We start from the raw sequence: 20,095 nt of genomic DNA, 5'->3' as shown, positions 1-20,095 counted from the left end.
TGGGATGGAGGGGTGGGGGCAGGGGACCTCTCATCCCCCCAAAATGGAAGCAAATGGGATCTATAGCAGTGTTGTGATACTAGTGTAACCTTTTCTCCTTTAGTAGGTTACATATGGGAGAAACCCAAAGGATCTATGGGATTGGATTAAGAGAGTGTGCATTGCTGCAAATGAACTAACGCAAACCTCACCAGTGTTTTGTATGTTATCTAAAAGTCACTCCTGGGCTGATTCCAGCTTCACAATCCTTTTAAAAGAGCATGCATCTGGGACTTCATGTTCTCAGGCAGCTCACACTAAGTGCAATTAAACTATTTCTACTTGGCGTCTCTGAAAGCTAGACCCAGGTTCACTTATTCTGCATGAGCTGGAGGATGGTTTTTGTCAGCAGCTGTTCTTTGATCTGCTCTAGCAGACCTTTGCTTTCAGTTACTGCCAAGGGAAGAGAGGATCTTTTTTTCAGAGATGTTTTGAGTGTACGAAAATGTCCAGGTTTTTAGGTCAGGAGAGTTGAATTAGGTTTTCTGAATAGCAGGAGAATTAGCTGTATTTGGCAAGTCAACAGTTGCAGTAATATTACTGCTCTTTGTTTTAAATCATACCATGCTCAGAGCATTCTTATCTTACAAACAAAGGATGAAATAATGCCCCTGCCTCAAATAGCTTATAAATCCTTGTCCCTGCTGATTGCAGAGAATTAAATACAACTTTGAGTGCATTTCTTAGTTTTGGGAGGATTTAAGATGCCATAGTTAAAAAACATCATTTAAGAAGATGTAAATATATATATAGAGAGAGAGAGCTCCATGCACCACAATGAGCAAAGCTGGATGATTTATTTACAAATGCTTCTTCATTTTATGATCAACCCTAATCTAATCTAAACTATCTACCTATCCACCCAAAGTCCTCTGCCATGTCTGTTCCCTTATCTAAGCAACTAAGTGCAATCACTTCTGAGGAAGAATTGCAGTTTACAGGTAAGAAGTATGTTTTCAAGTGGGACTTAGGAGGGTGGTTTTACGTAGCCCATGGATGAAGGGGATTCTGTATAGGGCCCCTTGGTGAAGGCACAGAGGCAAACAGAGAAATGATATGAAAGGATCAGTAAGATAAAGAGTTTGGGTGCGGAGCCAAGGAAATGAGTGAGGGTGAAAGATGACATGAGGAGAATAGGAGGAGGCATTTAAAAGTGCAAGTCCATGAGGGCGAAGCCCAGGCAATTGAATATACACACAAGACCTGATGTAGTTTCAGGCTAGGCCTCAGGACAGCCATACCAACTAGTCTGCAGCTAGACGTAAGGTCTCCTGGATGTCAACTATGCTACACAATCATTTCACAGCCGCTCTTCCAATGCTAGTTGGGAGCAGGTTGTGCTGCTCAGAGAAAGAGGAGGCTCTGCTGAAGGCTAGCTATATGTTCCCAGTCCCCCAGTCAGAATCCCAGCTTCTCACTCCATTTAATTTGAATAAGTAATTGGAGTCTATCCAACAATGACTAAACTACCTTCTGGCCACCTCAAGCCAAGAGTCTCTGTCTATCAGACAGTTCTGAGCGTCCTGACATGTGATGCTGCCACTCTCAGAAATACATGTCTTGGGGTGATCCATGGGAGGGGTCACCCTCCTGTCTTAACTTAGCCAAAACCTGACTGCTCATTGAAGTAGCACTTACAAAAGGGAGGCTGGGCAGCCCAGGGACAGATCAGTGAGGGCTGTGCCCCAGGATATTGAGAACTGTCTAACAGTCATGGAGGCTGTCATGGGATGACCCTAGCCATATAAGGATCTGGGAATAACCAACTTTAGCCTCATGCAGGGTCACTCCTCATTATGAAGCTACACATCTGCACAAGCACTTTAAGGAAAAGCAGATGAAAGTGATTGGAAGGGGCTGGTGGGCACTGGGCAGGCCTAATATTTGGAAAATATGTGAACACCTGAACAGAAATCCAGACCTATATGCTTATCCCAAGGTCAGTGCCTTCCCCTGGAGAGCCTGCTGGTGTGGAGTGGGGAGCACAGGCTTTCCCCCTGGATCTCCAGTAAAGTCAAGCATTCTGTAAGCCAGTGATCACCAACTAGTGGATCTCATTCCACCAGTAGATGTTGCAGCCTCTTGCGATAGATCTCGGAGCCTCTTAGAGTCAATCTGACGCTGGGGTGGGAGGCTGAGTTCCTGTGTACATGCATGCGCACACCCCAGCCCAGCAGGTTAGTCCGTGGGAGAGGGAAGGGGTGGGGGCTAGATAGAGGCCCCCGTGGTGAGGGACAGTGCCGCAGAGGCAGGAGTAGGGGTAAGATGAGTGGGGCCCTGGCTGGGTGGGACTTACCTGCTGGGGAGGTGCACCCCCAAATATTTTTTTCCTCGATCTTCCCCCCCTTGCCTCCCCACAGACTTACTTACCTACTGGGTGCGGGGGAAGGAGGGTGGCGGCAGCTCATAGTAGATCTTGGGTTGCTTTTGAACGCCAAGGTGATCTCCTACTTAAAAAGGTTGGAGACTACTGCTGTAAGCAATCATCCTTAAATGGGTCCCTGCAACAACCCTTCCTAACAGCTCCACTTTCACCCTGCTTCACTCTAGGTCCATTGGGGAATTGGTGTTGATCTGTCCTCCACCCATTTGACCTTCGGTGGTCCACCCACTGGCTTCTCCAAGTGGAGAAACAACCCCAGAGCCCTGCCTTTGGGCCAGGATACAACTATGACCCACAGGACCTGCCAGCATACTAACAGGAGCAGGAACAATAAATTTGGTTGTGGCAGGGGTTGGGCTGAAAATAAATTTGGCATGTGGAGATGTTTTGGAACAGACCAGGATTGCTTGCTCAAAGAGGTGGTCCCCAATATGGGATTAAATGAGGTACAAATTGTGGAAGAATGGAGCGGGATTCAATGTAGAGGGAAAATGTGGAAGCAGGTGGGAATGGGAAAGGGTTTTGCAAGGCAGGATGGAAGAGGATTAGAAGCAGAGTTGTGCACAGGGCCCTGCACCATCCCTCTGAAATCCTCCAGGCAAGTGTCTCTGGTGAGGTTACACTAGTATAAAAGTTATCTTGTAGACACAATGGTCCATAAATCATGGGAGAGGCAAGGATTTCTAAGGGTGATGTCTTTTATTGCACCCAAGATTCAGCTCCAGAGTTCCTGGCACATGTCTTCTCTGAGATCCTAGGACTTTGGGGGACAAAGGAAGAGAACCACAACTGGTTTCTGGGCCTGCCTGGGGTGATTTCCAAGAACATAGGAGGGAGCAGCAAGACAGGAGGCATGTCTAGCTGCACCTCTTGGGGGAGGAGGAGCAGTGGAATCCAGAACCTACATTATCTTGGATTAAGCCTCAGGGCCCCAGAACAACAGGTTGAAACAGGCTGCTTGCAGTGAGAATATCAGTCTTATGCAGGCATGTGGGGTGGGGAGAACGGCCCAGCAGTTGGGGAGGAAGCAAAAGCGGTGAGTTTGCAAAGGGAGAGAGCTGCATGCTTATGACCAAAAAGAGTTCCTGTCATGGCAGGATGGGGGAAGGTGAACAGGGTAACTCAGACAGACAGACAGACAGACAGACAGACATGGTAAGAGGCAGGACAAAAAAATACATTGTGTCAAGGGAAGTGCTGGTGTATGAGGGGAGGGAGGATGGAGGGCTGCAGAAATGTATCCATCCATCAATCCATCCCTCTCTCTTTCCCCACCCTCCCTTCCTTCCTGGATTCCTTGAAATATTATTCATAGACCTTTCTCCCTGTTTTCCTCTCCAGAGCTGTCAGCCAGGGTCAAAAGGAGAAGGTGTCTGTGATCCAGCCTGTGTACTTCACCAGCCCTCTGGGAGAAGAAATAGGCATAAACAGCCTAGCAGCACGAACAGCAGCAGAGGCCCCACAGGGAGCAGGGGGAGGCATAGAGAAAGACATGAGTACACATCAGCAGGTAGGAGAAGACCCCTCTATTCCCTTTATTCGTATCGTCGGACTCAAGTTGTGCTCAGTTTCTTTTCCTTTGCTGCTATATTGCTCTGTGTCCTATAGAAGTCTAAGAAGTTGCTGTGTACAAAAAGGACTTTCACAGGTCCCAGCATAAGAGTTCAATCTATAGCACCAAGTATCTTTGGAATTTGAGTTCCAACTTCTTGAACTTGCCTTACTGACCTAATAACCCCTAACTGTCCCTGTTAATCACCCTGGCAGTCATTCTGAGGTTGTGTTTGGAGCTAAGGGAACAATTTGCAACAATAATGCATCTGACAAATTTCATTTCTAGTTTTCACATTTTTTCTACATATAAATTACTTCCAGGTGTACTCGTTAGTCAAAACTATTTGCAAAAATTCTTCAACAAATTCTTATGTGATTATTCTTGAGCTGCAACTTTGCAATTTGAAAAGCAGGTTGACTTGGCTAATTACATACCCATAGCATTGCTTATCTTTCTTGATTGGCTGTCTTATATAATTAGTCAGAACATGCACGTTCAACTATTCGTTCAAGGTCAGTTAAATACAAAAGACATCCAAGCAGAACAGAAACAATATTGTATGTTATGTAACTTATGAAACGCAAATGGCCTACTCTGCTGTAATTAAACCAGTGTGTGCAAACATTTTTATATAATCCATTCTTCATGTTAATAACTAGCTTTATATTTTTATCATGAATATTCAGCCAAAGAGATTTTGTCAGCACAAATATAATGGGGGGAGGAGGGCGGGGGAAACTGTTTTATATACAAATACTAATATTGCCACATGATAAAGAATATCCCTTATTCACAGTTAAAATCTCTTATTTACATGCTCATGCTTCAAAATGTTCTGTGATGCAGGACAGGAGTCATCAAACCACCTCTATTCAGGAAAGAACATTGCACTTCGAACACAGGCTTAAATCCTATTGGCTTTAAGGCACAAGTTCAAGTTCTCTGTTGAATATGGAGGGATGTAAGCAAGTGCTAAATTGTTTTGACGGGTTGGGTCTCCAGAGAGCATAAGCAATCCCATAATTTTAACAACAAATTGGAAACAATCAAGAGGAACAGTCTGTGAACAACCTACTGACTGAAAATTGTTTTCCCAAGTGATCTGGTGAATTCTTATGATTAATATCCCCAGTTTTCCATTGCCTTATCATTTATATCTTTTCAAAGTAAGTGCAAGCTGGATGTTAAGTGTTACCATTCTTCTCTGGTAGCATTTTAAACCTGCTTTGCACTCCTTTTATACTAAAGCTGATGACAGGGGCCCAGGCAGGACAGAATCAACCCCAGGGAACACGTCTGCAGACACAAAGGCAGAGAAATTTATTTGCATCAAATAGTTCTCCTAAAGAGGCCTCAGATTTTTATTACATCTGTAGACAGGAACCTCAGCAAAGGATGCCAGAGAAACAAATCTCAAAGTACTGAGCTCCTTTCAACCCCCCCTCCTCAAAAAGAAGCGTACAATATTACTTGATCAAAATGAGGCAAATATGGTCAGAAGGGGGTGATGTTCTTACATTATTCTGTGATCAGACTGGAATATAGTAACTGGGCGCATAGTGGTGTGGCTGGGCATCTGGAACAGCTGCCATACTCGGGCAGCAGCAACTTCTGGTTGCTGCCCTGCTGTTGGCATGATTGTATAGCTTTAGCGGCAGCCTTTTTTCTGCCCCGTCCACGTTGGTGGCTGGGCATCTGCCCTGGTTGCCCCACCCTAGTTACTCCACTGCTATTGACTTTCATTAATCAAAATCTGAGCTAGTCTTTCCTCAAATGTTCTCTGGCTCTTCTACTACTTCAGCAGGCCAATGCTAACTTGGCCTAGCTTAAACTTAACACCGCCTATGTTATTATATTATGCACTTAATAATTCAAACTTAACCTAAATGTCTACAGACTTCTCCCTGAACTCCCTTAGTAGGGTTTGTAGCTCAAAAGGAAAACTCTACTACAAGCCTCTATAGTAGCATAGGTTGGTTCTGGATTTTGGGAAAGTTGTTGCCTATGCCTAGTAAAGTGTCAAATAGTTTTAGCTAAATCATTAACCTTATTACACAAAAATCATAATCACAACAATTAAGATTAATAAAATAATTACTTTGAAAATTATCCATCCTCTAAGACCAAACTCTAACCAGAAGGGAATTGCCAATATGTCATCCTGATCATTCATTAATTGATTTGAAGTAGTCCTGGTTCTTTGCATATCATTTTGCATTTCTGTAAGATGTGATTCTCCCCCCCCCCCACAATATGTTTCTTCATTTCAAATTTAATCTTGGAACAGGTAATAGGTTTTCCAAAGTATAGCATAACTTTCTTAACTAATCCTTAGTGTTCTGGGAATAACTGAATTTCTACATTCTCTGCATATGACATCCAGTCCAGATGAAGTTCATCTTCCACCTCATAATAAAATTCATAGGGAATTCTTTCCTCGGTTTCCACTTCTCAGTATATCTCTTGGACTAAATAAGATACCTATTCTCTCTCCCTCTTCCTTTCCAACCTCTGTTCTCCACCAAGAATGTATACTATATGCGGTGCTACACATGCCTGAGCATCTAACAAAACCAGTGTCACCATAAGTGAAATAGACATTCTGAATACTATTTTTCAACTATTTCTTCTTTTTCTTTATAATTTACTTTTCCTCCTTTTGTTGCTGTTTTTTTGTTTTCCTTGTGACTGAAGGAAAAGTAAGTTGAAGAAACCAGTTGTAAACTTTGCTATAAGACCAGTGGGTTCTACACTAATTTTCTCCATCATGGAAGTAAGTTCTGTAGTCCAAGGCTAGGACATCTGGGTTTTCCCTATTCCCAAGGGTAACATTCCAGACGGACACTTTCATCATTCCTGCACAACCAACTGGGAAAACAGGAAGACAATTTCCAAAGCTGCAAATCTATTTTGACTGCAAATTTTAGTCTTATTTAAAAGGTGCTGGCTAGAGAATCCCTGGGGGAGAGTTCTTTGCATGCCTCAGGCAGGCCTCTCATCCAGCACCTTTATAAAGTACATCAGACCTTATGTAGGTTCAATCTCAACTGGCCCTCAGGATGTCCATTTGACCCTCATAATTTCTGCATGGACTGACACCATGATTATAATGCAGGCACTTATTCCACTACTAGAAATGAGACCTAGAGGTAGAGCCAGGGGCACTCAACAGTCTTTAGAAAGTCACAGGCTTGGGTTGTTGGGTCTGTCATAGCGCATGTCTCGCATAGATGACAGGCGCCAGATCCCATAGTCCAGTCCCAACCCTGCACCATCAAAGCCCTACAACATGAAGCTAAATTGGAAATGGTGACTTGTCTCTACTCTTCCTCTGAACCATCCAAACACCCTACTGCTCCTGTACTGGAATTGCTGATGGCTTAGAGATGAAGGGCTCTTATTCCCCTTCCTCTATCTCGTCCTTTCCATCTAGGATATCAGTTCACTTCTCTCTTCCCTGGACTTAAACCAGGTGGGGCAGCCTGGGTGTTAAAGGCTTTGTATCATATGCCACAATCTCCTGTAAACCATCTGAATTCCTTGCAGCTTAAAATCTGATCCAGCTTTGGAACAAAGTCAAAAAACATGTTGTACCCCATTCCCAGTTCCCTCCAATTGTTCTAGATTTGGATATCAAATTTATGGCCTGAGGGCCAGATCCAGCTCTTGGACCTGTGCCATCTGGCCTGCAGGGCTCATAAAGTGACCAGGAATTTGGAAGCAATAATGTAGAATGGACAAGGTTTTCAACATGCAGGGGGACAGAAGGGACCCATATGATTTGGGTTGGAGTCAAGGACCTGCACACAGGAGAAGACAATCTGTGCTCTCTCTTTTCCAGACAAGCAAGCCCTCCCTCCATATGTTTCACTAACATACTTCCCTATTTTGGAATTAAATTTAGGATCTATTACGGTGCAAGGAGGCAAAAGAGAAAACTATATTTGTCCCTTTGCATTCCCTTTATTCCAAGATGCTTGGCAGGGAGCTTTTTATGTTTTCTACCACAATAGTTTTAAAACTTTTTTAAAATCATGGAACCCTTTCCTATCCTTTCTGCTGCAGGACCCCTACCTCTATCCTAATGACTGAAACAGCCAAGTGACCCGGCCTGACAATGGCAGTGCACTGCTTCCTGGCCCCACTCCACCATTACTCTTAGTCTCTTTGCAGAGCCCCTGCTGACCTATCGTGGAGCCCCATGGTTCTGGTGGAACAGAGTTTGAAAACCTACATGCTTTATCATCTGTCTGAAGGTCCAGCTCCAATATGTTTGATTTCCCATCTGTTATTGTGTGTCCTGCCTTCATTAGGTGTGGGAAGATGGGACAGCCAGTGAGAGCAAGGCATCTTTCACTGAACTTTTGTATTTTCTCCAGTAACAAGTGTGTTGCACTTGGAGTATGTAAAATGTCCTTGCTGATCAGCATCATGGCTCTAGCTTTGATCTTCTCCTTCTGTGATTTCTGCTCTGTTTCAGAGAGTTTCCTTTACAGCATTCATCACCCCAGTGGGTGGGAGCCTTTCCCCATGCCCAACATCTGCTGTGTCTGACTTTCTCTCAGCCTCTCCCCAGGGGTGTGTTTGGTTTGCATACACAGTTGGGAGGTTTTTTTAATTGCCCATTTTGTAACTTGCTCTTGTAGCTGCAAGTCTATTTTCATAAGCAAAGACAGGTTGAAGAAATTGTCCTGCACTACTGATGATGATGGTGATGATATGTGCTGGTCCTTCACCCTAGTGGACATTACTGCACAATCTGGGATGGATCCCAGAGAAAGCTCAGCCTACCACGCAAGCCAGCTTTGCCCTTTTCCCACTGTATTCTCTACTTACTCTTCCTCCTCTGTCTGGGTTTTCTGTTATCCTTCCTTTTCTTGTCTTCTTTCTCTCCTGGGCCCCACTTCACCCCTTCCTTGTTCTTCCACACTGGTAATTCTGTTGTGGGGGGAAAGGGCACACGGGGGGGGGGGGGGGTAGATAGAGGCCCCAGCGGTGAGGAAAGGAGTGGGGGTGGGGCAGGGGCTCCATAGCTGATGCAGGGCTTGGGACAGAGCCACGAGTAGCTTGTCCAGGGGGTGCGGGATGGGGTTGGGGGATTCCTGCTGCTGCACACACCCCAGGAAGGCAGGGGGGGTGCCCTCAGGTCTGTGTGTGGGGCAAGGGCAGGCTGCTGCTGTGGGCTGGGGCGGGGGGTGGCACCAGGCTCTTCCTGGTGGGGGGTTGGGCCAGGGCTGCGCTTGGGGCAGGCAGTGGTGGTGCTGGAAGGGGCCTATGGCAAGCTCTGGGGGGCTGCAGCCCCGCCCCCATCCTGTAGCCTCTCTCCCAGCACTGCAGTTACCTTCCCCAAGCACAGCCTGGCCCAGCTCCAACCGGAAAGAGCTCGGCGCTGCCCCTAACCCAGGCCACAGTGGCAGCCTGCCTTCACTCCATGCACAGACCTGGGGGCACACGCCCCCCATGCCTTCCTGGGGTGTGTGCAGCCACCCCCCCACCAACACCCTTCAGCCGAGCCACTCACAGCTTCATCCCATGCTCTGTCCCAGCTGTGCAGCCCCTGCCCTAGACCCACTACCTCTGTCACCATGGGGGCCTCAATCTGCTCCTCCTCACACCCCTTCACTCCCCCTCACCTCTTCCCCCACAAAAGATTTACTAGACGGACCTGCATATCGGCAATCAGATTGGTATCAGCTGATATGGCTTGTTAAAAAAAAAAAAAAAAAAAAAAAAAAAATCGACCGTTGGTATCAACCCCAAAAATCTCTATCAGTGCACCCTAACCCAGTGTTGTTTCATTAGTCCAGTTATCATTAAAATTAAATGCACATCTCTTTTCAGATTCATAATAAAATCTAGGCTTCTTGAGGATCTTGCAGCGCATGTAATGCTTCACTAAAAGTTATTTTGACACCCAAGTTAAATATTTCTAGAAAAGTTAAAAACAGTCTGAAGGGCTCTGAAATGGGAGCTACCTTACAGGAGCAGCTAGCAGAATTGCAGAAGAAAGGATAGATTTATTAGTGGAACCATTAAAGGCCATTAAAAAGTAGAGAGAGTTATTAACACCTGTGAAATGAAGACTTTAGAAGAAATCAGGCAGATTTTAATGAGCCATGAAGCCAATTATTTTTTTCCCTGCTGCCTGAATAGAAGTGCTGCTGCCACTGCCAGCAGTTGGTTTTAAACTTTGGGTGGACCAAGAATGAAACTGGGGGTGGGGTGGGGGCGTGCAACTGCACCACTACATTCTCCCTGGATCCACCATGCTTCAACATGGGTTCATTAGAGGCAGGTCCTGTCAGACCAACCTGGTTGCCTTCTACTACCTGGTCACAAAATCCTTGGATGCAGGTGTTGCGGTGGACATAGTCTTTCTGGACTTTAGGAAGGCCTTCGACACTGTCTCTCACCCCATTCTCATAATTAATTAGGTGACTGTGGCGTCGATGCCTACACAGTCAGATGGGTCGCAAATTGGCTGGAGGGCCGCACCCAGAGAGTGGTGGTGAATGGGTCATTTTCGACCTGGAGGGATGTGGGCAGTGTGGTTCCCCAGGGTTCAGTCCTCGGGCCCGCACTGTTCAACATCTTCATCAGCAACTTGGACAAGGGGGTGAAAAGCACCTTGTTCAAGTTTGTGGATGACACTAAGACGTGGAGAGAAGTGGGAACGTTAGAAGGGAGGGACAGGCTACAGCTAGACCTGGACAAGTTACAAGGGTGGGCAGATGAGAATAGGATAGATTTCAATAATGACAAGTGCAAGGTACTGCACCTGGGGAGGAAGAACCAACAGCATACCTACAGGCTGGGGAACTCCATTCTAGTCAGCACAGAGGCAGAAAAGGATCTTGGAGTCATTATCAATTCCAAGATGAACACTGGCCGCCAATGTGAGGATGCGGTCAGTAAGGCCAACTGCACCTTGTCATGCATCCACAGATGCATCTCAAGCAGGTCCAAGGAGGTGATCCTCCCCCTCTATGCGACATTGGTCAGGCCGCAGTTGGAGTACTGCGTCCAGTTCTGGGCGCCGCACTTCAGGAGGGATGTGGACAGCATCGAGAGGGTCCAAAGGAGGGCCACTCACATGATCGGGGGCAGCAGGGCAGGCCCTATGAAGAGAGACTACGGGACCTGAACCTGTTTAGCCTCCACAAGAGAAGGTTGAGAGGGGATCTGGTGGTCTTCTATAAACTTACCAAGGGGGACCAGCGGGGAATGGGAGAGACCCTGTTCCCCCGCGCACTATCAGAATTGTAGTTGACAGATAGTAGATTCAGGCTAGATATCAGGAGGCACTACTTCACAGTCAGGGCGGCTAGGATCTGAACCAACTTCCAAGGGAAGTGGTGCTGGCTCCTACCTTGGGGGTCTTCAAAAGGAGGCTAGATAATCACGTAGCCGGGGTCGTTTGACCCCAGCGATCTTTCCTGCCCATGGCAGGGGGTCGGATTTAATGATATGCTCAGGTCCCTTCCGACCCTACCAACTATGAAACTGTGAATAGGCAGTGGTGACATGTAGGGGGTGCACATGCACCCCCTGACAAGCTGTGCTTGCTGCTTAGGTGAGGGAGGGGGGGGGGGGGGCAGGCAGGAGTGCCAGTGACTCCCCTGCATGCACCGGTCAGGAAGTGGAGTGCTATGGTACTCCCAGAAGTGACCACAGCCACTTCTGGAAATGGCTGCAGCTATTGGCTATCTTATGATCGGCCGCGGGACCTCCTCCCCCAGCCAGCAAGATTGGCCAAGTGGGGACCGCGGTGGGGTGGGTATGTGCCCCCCCTGACTAAGGTGGCACCAGTCACCCATGGGTGGCAGTCTGTAAGCATGCCACGTACATCAAAGCATGCCTCTGATTCCATGTGGACATGGATCTAGGGTTGCAGATATGGGGACAGGAGCCCTTTAGAACAGTGTTTTTCAAGCTGTGGGTCGCAACCCAAAAAATGGGTCTCAAGAATATATGAAAGGTTGCCAACAAACTTTAAGAATGGATTCTCCTTTAAAGGAGAAAAACATAAGAAGCCATGACTTCTCCCTTACAAACAGGCAGAATTGCAGCCTGCAAGGAGCTGCTTGGGCTACCCCTGCCCCTCATCCCACACTCTCACCCCCCTACCCCACACAGAGGGGCTGGGGGTGGGGGGCAGCAGGTCAGGAGTGAGGGACACTGGGTTAGGACTGGTCAATGTTTACAAATTGGGCCTGGTACAAAAAATTGTGAGAACCATTGCTCTAGAAGACAGCATGAGGGGTGCAGGACATCTTCCACAGATGGTGGACAAGAGGGAGGGTGTAGAAATAAATCCCCAAAAGACCCTATTTAACCTGACTGTTGTCAGCTTCGTGGTCCCAACAAGCCAACAGGTCCTTCAGGCCTCCTGCAAGAAGATACAAACCTGGGCAAGACTATAAGGAAGACGGGACATTCAAAATTGGGACATTTCTGTTTTTGATACATTCCCCCCTCCTCTAATATCATACAATGGCTGCAGCTGGAAAGCAATGGAAGGTAGAAGCCTGGCAGGACCGTCCATCAAGGGGCCAGCAGCCTGTGAAGGGGATAGAAGTAACGGGAACTGGTACAACTGCTAAAATCCCTGCAAGTCGGCACTGGCTAGCTAGATTGTTAACTACCACAGGAACATTCCTCTCTCCCTCTTTTTCGCTCAGGCCTGCGATGAGGAGCCAAGAGCGGCTGCAGGGAAGGGGAAATGTTTCCGCAAGAAGAACCTGCTCCTGGGTGTGCTTGTGGTCAGCACAGTCTTCAGCTTTGCCCTGCTGATAACCTACATCATCCTGACCTGCTGCCTGGGTACAAGAGCTAAGACATCCTTCTCTCTGCCCCACTTTCTCTCTCTCCTCTTTCATCAGTGGTCCATTTGTGCAAGACCCAGGCTCTGACCACCTTACAGATCACAAGCAAACATAAAACCTCTAAATAAAGAAAACTACAATTGAGAGATACTGCCTTGCCCTACCACCCTGAACCCTACCTGTCACTTGGAGAACTGTACACTCCCAAGTCCTTTGCCAGCCCCACTTCCTAGGGGAGTAGCAGCATACCCCTGGGATACCCCTCAAGAACGCTGTTCCTGCTGTACCTTCTGCTCACTGACAGTTTCTGCAGGACTGTGCAGCACTGCTCTCCCTGAAGACACCCCAGTGCAAAGTGGAGTTGTGCCTGGTATCTGGGACTGGGAAAGAGCTGGCTTTCTCTCCCTAAATTCCCAGTCCAGTCCTAGTCCTCACGGGTCCAACACATGCAGTCCTGGTGCTGACAGGAAGATCAGGGATTCTCATTAAATGACAAAGCTGAGATCAGAGAGTCCAGGAAGCTTGTCTGTCTCTCTAAACATGAAGCAGATCACTGCACAAACATGGAGAGCCCAATCTCAGGGCAACAGATACCTTGCTCCAATTTAATTATAAAGTCTCTTCTTCTGGCATTTTTTCTGAGCGTATCTTCTGCCCTTCTCACTGGTATCCGAGGAATGGGAATCCCTTCAAAACACAGCCTGAGGTATTCAAGGTTAGGAAGTATGATGACTCGCGATCCTGTCCATTTCCAGGCAACAAAGCCTTTGCCAGTCATTGGACTTTCGTCCCATGCTTATCCATTCCACATGGCCTTGTCCAGCCAGGTTTCAGTGTTTCACACTATGGACCTTCTACCCATCCCCATGGGATAGCAGGTCATGAGAATGAGGCCTCACAAATGCACACACTTGGGTGACTTTAACTAAACTGGTTTAAAAATTCACCTTTAGTTAAACTGCTGCAAACACAAGAGCAGGCTCTCTTATTTTGATGTGCAAGTGCCTTATTTCAGTAATGAATTGACTAAACCTGGAACCACCATAAGCCATTCTTAAACTGAGTTTGGAATGCACCTATAGGGGTTTAATACTGGTTTAACTAAAACCATTGTTTAAACTAATATAAGTGAACCTGAAACAGTTTTCCTCTGTAGATAAGGCCTAACAGAAAGGCTTCTCAAGACTTCCCAGCACACGCATGATTGCATTGTTTGGGTTTATCTCCTTTACTGGTGTTATTTCCTTCCCTTCCTGCTCATATTTACACACATCATTTCTTGGTAAGTGGTTATCATTTCCCTTCTGGTATAACTTTTGGCCAAACAACAAACACTGAATCACAGCAAATGTATTAAGCAAACAGAAACAGGAAGAGAAGTTTGTTGCTAATCAGCTTTGGGCTGATGTCACTCCTGGAGTGACTATCCATCCTTTATTTTAAGCATCTTCCCATCCCATACAATCAGACATAGGCTACACTTTGCCCTGCATTGAGCAATAGTTTTTGTAGGCAAATGAATTTGTATCACACATCAAATTTTCCAGGGAAGTGTCCCTTCTCACTATTTTCTTTCTTATATGTTTTAGCTTGATGACCTTAATTTTCCTACTAATCATTCTTCCTGTGTTTTCCCTCTGCCTAGAGTCTTGTGATAATGAGGAGTGCCTTGTGGCCAAACTCCTGGACACCAGGAATGCCACCATAGACCCCTGCAAGGACTTCTATGGCTATACCTGTGGCAACTGGGAAGACAAGAACCCAAGCACAATGACTAAGAAGTCACTAAATGTATTTGATGTACTATTGGAAGAAAACCAGCTGATCCTGAGGAAGCTTTTAGGTAAGAGTGGGAGGTGCACTGCTAGGATCCTCCAAGGACAGAACTGTGACTGCCCATATATATATCACATCCCCAACAGGGACCAAACCTTTTCCCTTTCACTTCTCAGTAAGTGCAACCACAGCCACAACCCCATCCCCCGCTCCCTTCTTTGCAACCTCTCCCTACAAACCACAGTCACTAAAGACTGAGTGACAATCAGAAAATTTGACTTCTGACAAAAATTCACACCTTCACCCTAGCCCCCTCAACTAGGCAGTGATACAGCCAGACAGACACAAAAGTACCTTCACTCCATCTCTCCTTGGCTCAGCCATCTCAGATAGGAATATAAAGCTGTTTTAGAATTGCAAGTGTTGCCTTGTGACTGAAGTGCCCCCTGCCCCTTGGGCCTCTGCCACATGTTACAAATGAAGACATGATTCATTAGTTAACCCTGTCTTAAATTATAACCCAGCCACACATTAAAGCAATTAATGGTGTCATAAAACAAGGAATAAACCACAAAGTGATTCTATAAAAAGTGTTCAACAACTTTGTAGCTGGATCCTATCACACCATTGAGCATCTTGCCAGGTGTACTCTGCAGCTGGGAGCTCCATCAACCCAGCCGTGGCAGCTTGCTACTTGCTAGTGCAGAGAGAGCTCAGGATCCTGATCCCAGGCTCCCCCTACACTGGCACCAAGGCATGATGTGATCTGATGCTCTGTCCCACAATCATGCCTCCTGCTATGCATGTATGGCATGGCAGAAAGCATGATTGTGAGGGTCATGCATCAGATCCTATCATGCTTTTACCTGCATATCTGGCTGAGGTCTCAGAGGCAGAATGTGATTATATTTCTTACCACCAGTTGAGCCTCTAGAAACTATAGTAAGGCCTTTTCCTCCTTTCACACCATTAAAGTCATACCATATGCTACAGTCACTTTCGGCTGTGTCTTTAGAACTGAAGAGGCCATGTTGGTGACCAGCCTGTCTGGGTTTATTCTGTCGTAGTGAGGCCACAATCTACCATGAGTTATTAACCAGGCTACAGTAGCTACCTCCTCATCTAAGGCCACTGCTTGTTCTTTTGCTTTATCCTCAGCGTTTTCAGTCTCCCATTTGCTATCCTTTTCTTAGAGGCTCCAAAGCCTGGGGCAAAAGGCTCAGCGAAGGAGAAAGCCCACCAGTTCTACAAGTCCTGCATGGATACCCAACAGATTGAAGCACAAGGAGCTGAGCCCTTGAAGGATATCATCAATGAGGTGATCACACCAGCTGCTTCTAGGCTGGGGAATGCAATTCCACTTAAGAAACAAGTTCCTATCAAGAGAAAGATATGGCGAACATAACTCCCATTGTCTTTGGGACAGTTCTGAATGTCCTGTCTCCTTTTGGAGAAATGAACATTTTTGTCCTGTTTTCAGAAGGATGCCTAGGACAGGGGCTTAAAATAGGACTATCCTCCTCTGCAGCGCTCCATACCCTCCATATCCCCATGTTCCCATTTCACAGTGGTCAGCCTTCCCCTTGCAGGGATCCCACTCCCACAGTTACCAGTAATACAAAAGGTAAGTGGGTCCTCTTCCTCCTTGCTACCTTTTTGCGATTCAATACTGAAGGTCAGATGATGACTTGTTATGAAAGTAGTTGCATTAAAGGTTTCAGGGACGTAAGCACCTAAGTGTGATTCTGTTCCACCACGCTCAAGTCAAATTAGATGCCCAATCTGGAACAGAATCTATCCCTTACTAACTCCTAGGGATGGCAGTTTAATGCCCCAATCCATGGAATGAGCTGATGCCCAGGATAAGAGAGCCTAGCTCCTAGATAATATGCATTCATATCACAGACCTCCCTGCCCTAATGGGCAGGATGAGCACAGTTTTCAGTTCTGGCTGTATGGCATCATGTATGTATGACAGTATGTCTGACATCATGTATGTCTGAATATGTATGTATGACCCCACTTGCCAGTTTAGGAACAAAGTCTAAAACTCCTCCTCATTTCCCCACACTAGCCCCTCCTGTGGAAAGGGAGTATTTTTCTGAGCAGGAGCACATTGTAATTTAATAGGAAACATTCTAGGAAATAGAAAAATCCTTGGAAAAAGAAAAGAGGAAGGTGCAATTTTTGTGCCCACGGACTGCAGGATCTGAGGGAAGCATCTAAGTTGCTTATTCTTATAAGCCCTGACCATCTAGTATGATGGCTACCATGTGTTGCTACTTTTGAATTCTCTCTACTATGTCTTATCACCCACAGCTCTTTCAGATGGCTCATTCTCACCCTCTCTGCTGCTGCGTTGTTTGTTCATTTTTAATCACAGTGTTAAGGTTAAGGGACAGGGTTATTTTAGGCTTGCATGGGGTATGTGAAGATTTTCATTCGGGTCTCTCATTGTTTTTTTTCTTCCTTGTTTGTATCAATCATTTTGTTCCCTATTATTTATGCTGATCTTGATTCTCAGCTGTGATACCATATTTATGTGCATGCTACATACATTCCCCTCGCAAAAATTAGCCTTCCAAAATGGGGGTGCATCTCTTAAGTGAGGTATGGAAACTTGCAGCCACAGGGGAAGCCATACATTCCCTGCCTGGCTCAGGCTCTAGTGTAGCCCTCCATTGTGCACTTGCCCACCCAGTGTAGGGAAGGCTGCCTGTGGGCTTTAGAAAGAGTCTGGGACTATACAAACCTCCAGTGGGCCTGCCCTGGACCCCCTTCATCTCAGCTCAGCCATCAAGCCTAATAAGTCCTTCTCAGCCTGCCTACACGCCCGCAGGCACCTGTAGCCTTAAGGACAAATTGTGTGGCTCCATTCCTGTCCTACACATACCCCAAGCCTCATGGGTGTTTACTCACTGACATCACCTGTTTATATTCCTGACCCCTTTAGGCTCTTGGACCTCCTAGTCCCTTACTCAGCCTTTCCCCAAGCACCTGGTCCCACATACAGCCCCTCTCTGAGCCTTCAGACCCCTCAGTCCAGCTCTCAGCCCCCTCTGAGCTTGGGGATCTTCTGGTCCAGTTCAACCCCCTCTGGGCCTGTGGATCCTTTGATCCAACTCAACCTTCTCCAGGCTTGTGGACACCCTGGTCCAGATCTCTAAATGGACATTGAGCCTGCCCCAGCAGGCCTTAAGGCTAAACCCTGGTATAACTAAATCAAAGCACCCATGTCCTCTAGAAGGCACTCAAACCCTCTTTGGGCTTAACCTAAAACCAAGACCACCTGCCTATAGATAGGAGCCCTTCTCTGCCCCAGGTTCCTTGTTTCCCAGTCTACAAGTTTCTCATTCAGCTCTACTATATGTTCAGAAGGCCTACTGTTATACCCTTAGGAGCTCCTTCCTTCATAGCTATTAAAGCAATGACTAAACTAGGCTCTAGGCTTATATAGCTCAAGCCTAAGCCCTCTTCCAATCAAGTGAGGCTCTCATTAGCCCCCTTTGCCACCTGCAGTCAGCTTCCCTTAAAGGAGCAGGCAAGCTCCAGTGTCCTGCTACACAGGGGAGCTGCTTTCCATTCCAGAATGGAGGCAGGGGGACACTGGAATGCAGCAAGGGGCCGCGTTCAACATCAGCTGAGATAAACTGGACCCTTCTGGGCCCAGGGAGTAGGGGCTTATTTTTTTATCAATGTCACTCTCCCCTCCTCCTGCTGCAAAGCCATCAGCTACAGATTTAACCCTTCCACATCTGCTGCCAAATCAGCAGTAGCTGCTGACTAAGTAGCAGGGGGTGGGTTAGGCCCTGGCTAAGCTGGTAGCATAGCAAATAAGACTCCGGAAAAATATATATTTTTTCTTCATTCTGCCTTCCCAAAACAAGGTGTGTGTTTTACTTAAGGTCATCTGGTATGCACATAATTATGATATTTGAATGTTCTTAAACTGTGGGAGAACTCAGAATCAGATATGGAACAGCTGTTCCTGCACCTTTTTTTACCAGTCTTAACTAGTAACCAATTTGTCTTTCTCTTTCTCTTTTTGTCTCTACCCTCCTCCGCCAGCACCTATTTGCTTCCACTCCCATTTGATGCTCTCTATCACTCTCTTTCTGCAGCTCGGTGGATGGAATTTCACGAGACCAGAGGAAGAGATAGATTTTAACCAAACTCTGCGAACACTCATGGGCAACTATAGTACATTCCCCTTCTTCAAAGCCTTTGTGGGACCTAGTTTATCTGACCCCAGTATCAGTATCATCCAGGTAAGAGGATTAAAAGGAGTAAGTTGTCAGAAATAGCAAAGAAAGTGAATCAGCCATGGTCTGGCAGGGCCCAGTCATTTCTAATGATCCAAATCTATGGAACTGAAACCAAGAGGAATTGCATTGTCATATAAGTGACAAAGAAGGACTGAAAAATGCCTCACCTGTGGTATGATAGAGTGCCATGCTAGAAAATCAGAGGGCCTTGTCGCACGGCACACTTAATATGTATTTTATGTAAAACTGTTATAAGCATTACTGTGCTTTATGAAAAATTTTAACTTGTTCTGAACAGTAAGCAGTCATGATCTCACTCCTGATAGGGTTGGAGCTGGATGTGCCTCTCCCTGTGTGGGGCAGCAGAGCATGTCCACATGTGAGGGCATGTAACCTTCTTGCCTGGACCCTGCAGCTGCCCTGCCATGTGCCTAGCCCAGGCATGCTTGTCCTGGCATGCTGGGGGGAGCCACATCTCTGCCACTAGCAGTAGGTAGAGGGTGGGTCTCTGCCACTAGCAGTGGGTAGAGCAGTGGTATGGGGAGTTGAGAGAGTACCACTCCTGCTCCTGGATCCACACTTGCCATTAGATTCGCAAGGCAAGCCTGGTCTTTGCTGCTGGTAGTTAGGGTTGCCAACCCTCCTGGATTGGCCAGGAGTCTACTGGAATCAGCATCTATCTCCCAGTGACTATTGAAAGCAATTTGGGAGATTGAACAGGTTGAACAGTACAATTAATTATTAGAGGTGCACCGGTACATTGGTCCCATATTGGATTGGCACTGATATAAGGAAAATTTAACGGTATCGGCAATCGGCTTTGTTTGGCTGATGTGGCCGATAATGTTGATGATAAATGCCCCATGCATGCGTGCAGCCCCAGCGCAGCATGCAGGCAGTGAGGATCGTGGTCCAGCAGCATGGAGAGCAGCCAGGTCCAGTTGGTAAGTCCGCTGTGAAAGAAGAGGTATGGAGGAGTAGATTGAAGCCCCCACAGTGAAGAAGGGAGTGGGGCTGGGGCTGTGACAGGCTCTGCACAGGTAAGGTGGGGCACGGGATGGAGCTATGAGCAGCATATCCAGGGGGCACGGGGTGGGGGCAGCTCCTTCCTGGGAGGGCATGGGGGTGTGTGTGCCCCTGGATCGATGCATGAGGAGAGGGCAGGCTGCACCGGGCTTTTCCTAGCAATGGGCTGGGCTGGGCTGGCCTGCACTCGGGGCGGGTGGCAGCGGCACTGGGAAGGGGACTATGG

The 20,095-nt window shown here is 46.8% G+C and overlaps 1 protein-coding gene across 3 annotated transcripts in view; it reads left to right on the top strand.

The window, feature by feature from the left end:
- The first annotated feature begins 3,371 nt into the window (after positions 1–3,371).
- Positions 3,372–20,095, top strand: part of LOC102569714 (Kell metallo-endopeptidase (Kell blood group)) — a 33,800-nt gene continuing 17,076 nt past the window's right edge. The window contains exons 1-6 of one of the 3 annotated variants that reach the window (XM_019488524.2): positions 3,372–3,458; positions 3,764–3,932; positions 12,659–12,800; positions 14,448–14,645; positions 15,772–15,896; positions 18,700–18,846. In XM_019488524.2, coding sequence (XP_019344069.1) covers positions 3,403–3,458; positions 3,764–3,932; positions 12,659–12,800; positions 14,448–14,645; positions 15,772–15,896; positions 18,700–18,846 — 837 coding nt within the window. In that variant the 5' untranslated portion in view covers positions 3,372–3,402. Of the gene's footprint in view, positions 3,459–3,480; positions 3,578–3,763; positions 3,933–12,658; positions 12,801–14,447; positions 14,646–15,771; positions 15,897–18,699; positions 18,847–20,095 lie in introns of those variants that run through there. The other 2 variants (XM_019488525.2, XM_059726790.1) reach the window with 2 other exon arrangements.

The sequence above is a fragment of the Alligator mississippiensis genome, chromosome 4 (assembly GCF_030867095.1).
Source record: "Alligator mississippiensis isolate rAllMis1 chromosome 4, rAllMis1, whole genome shotgun sequence".
NCBI lineage: Eukaryota > Metazoa > Chordata > Crocodylia > Alligatoridae > Alligator > Alligator mississippiensis.
This window is presented reverse-complemented; position numbering and strand designations above follow the sequence as displayed.